At 53.5% G+C, this 5,647-nt stretch overlaps 1 protein-coding gene across 1 annotated transcript in view; it reads left to right on the top strand.

Moving 5' to 3' along the window:
• The first annotated feature begins 4,059 nt into the window (after positions 1–4,059).
• The window catches only part of LOC112112862 (trypsin-like), a 3,570-nt gene continuing 1,982 nt past the window's right edge, over positions 4,060–5,647 (top strand). The window contains exons 1-2 of the mRNA XM_024208936.1: positions 4,060–4,099; positions 5,420–5,582. Of these exons, the coding sequence (XP_024064704.1) occupies positions 4,060–4,099; positions 5,420–5,582 (203 nt within the window). The remainder of the gene's footprint in view (positions 4,100–5,419; positions 5,583–5,647) is intronic.

Here is a 5,647-nt window from a genome sequence, read left to right as displayed (position 1 = left end):
TGCCGGGTGCTGCACAGACACACAGTGAGAGACAGTCCCTGCTCCAGCTGAGATCAGGGCCACAGTATGCCAGGCGCTGCCCAGACACAGCCAACCAGGCCCTTCCCCAGCTGAGATCAGCGCCCCAGTGTGCCAGGTGCTGCCCAGACACGCAGCAAGAGACAGTCCCTGCCCCAGCTGAGATTGAGGCCCTGTCACCGCCCAGACACACAGCGAGGGACAGTCTCTTCTCCGACACACAAACACACAATCACACTCGCCCGACAGCATGCGCCCTGTTCGATTCTCTAACTTCCTGCTGCGACGCAACTAGCCAGCAGCTCCATTAGCGCCAGTCTGGCATGCCCTCTAATTTCAGGGAGACCTACACAAATCATCCCTGCTTCGCCTGGTGCAACCCCGAAAACATGACAGCTCAGGCTTCCCTCCCCTGCATCTGGACCATGTGAGCCGCCCCTAATCCCCAGCTTGCCTGGGCCCCACAAGGTGACAACACCCCTTATCCCTTTTGCCGGTGACACCCAGGCTTTATTTGATGTCAAGGCAGGGTGAGAGAGGGTTAATGACAGGCTGAGAGGCGTGGGCCAGCCCTGCCCTGCACGCTGCCTCGGGGGCAGCTGGTTCCAGAGCCGAAGGCAGGTTATAAGCCAAGCACACGGAGGATCCAGCAGAGAGGAGGCTGTGGGCACCAGTCAACACGTCGCTTGCTGGGGAAGCCAAGGTGCCAGGGGAAGTTCCTCCACCCAGTGCACGGATTACCCAGCTCCGGTGAGGGCAGATTTCTGGTTGATCTCTGGGCTGAGCCAGTTTGGGGGGCCCGCAGTGGAGAGGGATGCCAGGACAGCTCGGTGGCCGGTACAGATTGGTGAAGGGTAACGCCGCCGCTGCTTCATCTCGGTTCATTCAGGAGGGGAACCACACGATGGATGATTCCCGTGGCCTCCGCTTGATGGAACTCTGGGCCAAGTGCTCCGGGGCAGACCCTGCTCTGTTATCCGATTTGTAGACTCCAAGGCTAGAAGGGACCACTGTGATCATCTAGCCGGACCCCATGCATGACCCAGGCCGGAGAACTTCCCTCACTTAATTTCTGGTGGAACCAGAACAGAGCATCTGGCGAAAATGGCACATCGTGATTGCAAACTTGCCACTGATGGAGAAGCCGTCAACAGCCCTTTGATGAAGGGCAAGGGAGTGGTTGTGGATTTGTGTTTGGTGCTCGGTTAACAATATGAAGGATTAGCTCAGATGATCACAGAAGTTCCCATCTGGCTTTATAATCAGTGAAGCTAGGAAAATCGCGAGATTGGCATGAAAAATCATGAGATTTAACACCAATAATAATCCAGGCAAATGAAATCCTGTTGTACAAAATGGGAGCATGAAAAAAAATCACTCTGCTTTGAAAGCAAACAAAGGAACTGTTTAAATAACATGCAAAAAGCCTTTTAGCGTTGAAAATGGTTTGGTTTTAACACTTTCCCGTTTTGAAAGTTTCTGAAATTGTTATTTTTTTAATGTGGTTTTGAAATTGCTGCTTAATTGATAGATATCCAAAAAAATCAATTCTGAAAATTGCTTATCTTGGAAATAGAAGTCAAGAAATGTTTCAAAATGGAAAAAAAATGTACTAAATTGCAGTTAAAAATTGTCATGGAACGTTTCAAATGAGGCAAAACTGTTCCAGTTTGAAAAAAAAAACTATATGAAAACTGTTTACAAGTTTTCAAAACTTACCCAATGTCTTGCATCCCCCCATGAAATATTTAAAATGTCTCACAAATTCTTGAAAATTCCCCCTCAAAATTTGCAAAATTTTCTCAATTCTTGACATTTTCTCCAAAAATTTTGAAAATGTCATCTAAATTCTTGGAATTTTCACCAAACGTTTTGCAATTTCCCCCAAATTCCTGATTTTTTTCCTTTTTAAACGTTTTGTGTAGTTTCTTGAAATTTTCTCCAAAATCCTTGAAATTGTCCCCAAAATATTTGAATTTTTCCCAATATTTGAAATTTTCCTTCTAAGTCTCAAAATGTTCTCTAAAAAATCTTGAAATTTCTCCCATGTCTGATATATTCCTACAAATTCTTGAAATGGTCTCCAATCGTTTTTGAAAATTTCCCACCACAATGTTTTGAAACATTTCCTGCACATTTCTTGACATTTCCTGCTAATTCTTCAACAGTTCCCACAAATTCTAGAAATTCCACCCAACATTTCTGAAATTTTCTCCCAGGTTCTTGAAATTTCCCCCCCCCCAAAGTTCTTGAATTTTTTGCTCAAGCATCTTGCTATTTACCCCCAAATTCTTGAACTTTTCCTTCTCAAAACTCTTGACTTTTATTTTCCAAAATTCTTGACATTTCCCCCAAAATTTCTGATTTTTTTATTTTTTTTTAACTATCTCCAGTGGTCAGACTAATTGTCAGCGGTCTGTTGAACAGGGAACCCCTATTGGCTAACAGCTAAAGCCGCTTCTACGTTGTTTGCTCCAAAGTCTTTCGTAAGTAGCTTTTCACTTCTATTCCACACCCAACTGGTGGCAAGCGGAGAGTTGGGAAGAATCTATCTCAGTGTCGCCAACTGTTGCTCTTTTATCACAAGCCTTGTAATACTTAGAGATTTCCTAAATCTCCAGCTCCTGGAGGCATGGCATGAAGGAAGAACTCCTAGATTTTACTGTGAGGGCAGTGAGCCTTCATTGGGGCCATGTTTGTAGAGTGGGAATGGGGGCACACAGAGCCCCTGGCATGGGGGGAGAGGGAATGGGGCACACAGAGCCCCTGGCATGAGGGAGGGGAAGGGGGCACACAGAACCCCTGGCGGGGGGGGGGGGGAATGGGGGCACACAGAGCCCCTGGCAGGGGGGGAGGGGAATGGGGCACACAGAGCCCCTGGCATGGAGGAAAGCATGGAGAGGTTGTAGCAGGAGATGGGAGGTGGCCCCATGTGCATGGGGGGCTGTGATGCCCCTGGTGAGTGCAGTGAGAGCTCAGGGGGACACAAGCACCGAAGCACATGCACCCTCCAGCAACACGGGTCAGTTTTCTGCCCAGACGGGGCTGCCGCACTGGCCGGGGTTCTCTGCCGGAGAGACATGGTTTCTCTCTCCCTTGGGTTTTGGGGAGCTAGGCTGGGGCAGGCGAGCTCCCGAAGGCACAGGAGCCCGACACCCAGTGACACTGCCCATCAGTTAAAAAAAAAAACCCACAGCTCCCGTGCTTTGGGAGCCCCATCTGGGGATTTCTGGAGGCCTGACAGGTCGGTCTGGCAGACATGAGGTCAGCGAGGCAGGTCCTTCCGTTTCTACACTGTATGGGGATGGAGGGGTGGGTGGATGGACGTGTTTGGGGATGGAGAAGTGGGTGGATGGACATATATGGGGATGGAGAGGTGGGTGGGTGGGTGGACGTGTATGGGGATGGAGGGGTGGGTGGATGGACGTGTATGGGGATGGTGGGTGAGTGGACGTATTTGGGGATGGAGGGGTGGATGGATGGATGGACATGTATGGGGATGGAGGGATGGGTGGATGGAAGTGTTTGGGGATGGAGGGGTGGGTGGACAGACATGTATGGGGATGAAGGGGTGGGTGGATGGACATGTATGGGGATGGAGGGGTGGGTGGATGGACGTGTATGGGGATGGAGGGATGGGTGGATGGATGTGTATGGGATGGTGAGTGGGTGGACGTATTTGGGGATGGAGGGGTGGATGGATGGATGGACATGTATGGGGATGGAGGGATGGGTGGATGGACGTGTTTGGGGATGGAGGGGTGGGTGGATGGATGGATGTGTTTGGGGATGGAGGGGTGGGTGGATGGACGTGTATGGGGATGGAGGGGTGGGTGGGTGGGTGGACGTGTTTGGGGATGGAAGGATGGGTGGACGGACGTGTTTGGGGATGAAGCGGCATCTAACCCAGAGCAGGTGGTGGATGTTGGTGGGCGGAGTCTGTTTTGAGGGGGTGAGTTATTTGTTAATTTTCCCTTTTCCTTCTCCCCCCACCACCGAGGCAGCTGCCGCTAGCCCTGTGCATCACCGCGCCTGAGCCCCATGGAGCTGATGGCTATCGCGCTGCTACTGGTGACTGCAGGTGAGGGGGGTATATAGGAGCGGGGGGCTGTGGGAGGGGAAGAGGGTGTGCAGGGAGGAGGGGGTTGTGTGCACATGGGGGGCTGTGTGCGCAGACAGGGACAGAGGGCCCATGTGGGGGAAATGGGTGTTAGGGAGGTGCATGTGTGCAGGGAAGGATTGTGTATGTGGAGGGGGAAGGGGAGGTGTGGGGGCAAGGAGGGGGTTGCAGGGAAGGGGAGGTGTGGGGGGCAGGGATGGGGATTGTGGGAGGATGAGGAGTTGAGGGGGCAGGAATGGGGATTGTGGGAGGATGAGTAGGTGTGGGGGGATGGGGTGGGGGGCAGGGAGAGGGTTGTGGGGGGATGGGAAGGTGTGGGGGCAGGGAGGGGGTTGCAGGGGGATGGGGATGTGTGGGGGGCAGGGATGGGGATTGTGGGAGGATGAGTAGGTGTGGGGGGATGGGGGTGGAAGGCAGAGAGAAGGTTGTGGGGGGATGGGGGTGGGGGGCAGGGAGGGGGCTGCAGGGGGATGGGAAGGTGTGGGGGGCAGGGAGGGGGTTGCAGGGGAGGGTTGTGCACAGCTGCAATTTCTGAGGGTGACTGGCCCTGACCCTCGCCCGCAGTGGGAGGGCGGTCGTCGGCAGTGGGGACTGAACGGGACTGACCCATCTTAATGCATGAGCCACTTTAGATAGATAGATAGATAGAGGGGGTGTGTGGGGATAGATAGATAGATAGATAGATAGATAGATAGTAGTGGCGTGGTGGGGCTGGATAGATGAATATTGGCAATGTTTGCTGTGTGGGGATGGCTAGTGGGCTGTGTGGGGATGGCTAGTGGGGGGGATCGATAGATAGAGGGAGGTGTGGGGCTGGCTAGACAGATAGAGGGGGTGTCATAGATGCTGGAACTAGGGGCTCTAGGGGTGCTGCTGCACCCCCCATCTTGAAGTGGTTTCCATCATATACAGGGTTTACATTTTGGTCCAATGGCTCTCAGCCCGCCCACTATACAAATTGTTCCAGCACTCCTGGGGGCGTTAGGATGGATAGATAAAGGGGTGGGGGTGGGGGGATGGCTAGATAGATAGTGGGGAGGGGATTGTGGGGCTGGATAGATAGTGGGCTGTTTGGGGATTGATTGACAGATGGATCGATCAATGGATCCTCTCCCATGACTCCAGCAGCTGGGGATTTAAGACCCAGACAAAACACGGTGCCCCTTGCCCTATAATCGCTGGAACCGGCCCCACGGCCCATTGCAGCAGCTCTGCCTGTGGCCCTGCTTCGATCTCCCCCCCGCTCCGGGCCCCTCGTGCTGACGTGGAGTTTGCCGACAGGTGCTGCAGTGTCCGCCCAGGACGACGGGGGCAGGATCATCGGCGGCTACACGTGTCCCCGCTACTCCCAGCCCTGGCAGGCCTTCGTCTACGGCCCGCTGCAGTGTGGAGGCATCCTGGTCGACAGGAGCTGGGTGCTCTCTGCCGCCCACTGCTACAGACCGTAAGTGTGTGTGCGTGTGTGCGTCCCTGCCGCCCCCTGCTGGAGGGGCTGAGCCCTGCACTGCG

The sequence above is a fragment of the Terrapene carolina genome, unplaced genomic scaffold (genome assembly GCF_002925995.2).
Source record: "Terrapene carolina triunguis isolate 2854851 unplaced genomic scaffold, T_m_triunguis-2.0 Scaffold461, whole genome shotgun sequence".
NCBI lineage: Eukaryota > Metazoa > Chordata > Testudines > Emydidae > Terrapene > Terrapene triunguis.
Note: the sequence above shows the minus strand (reverse complement) of the source record. Positions and strands in the feature narration are given on the sequence as shown.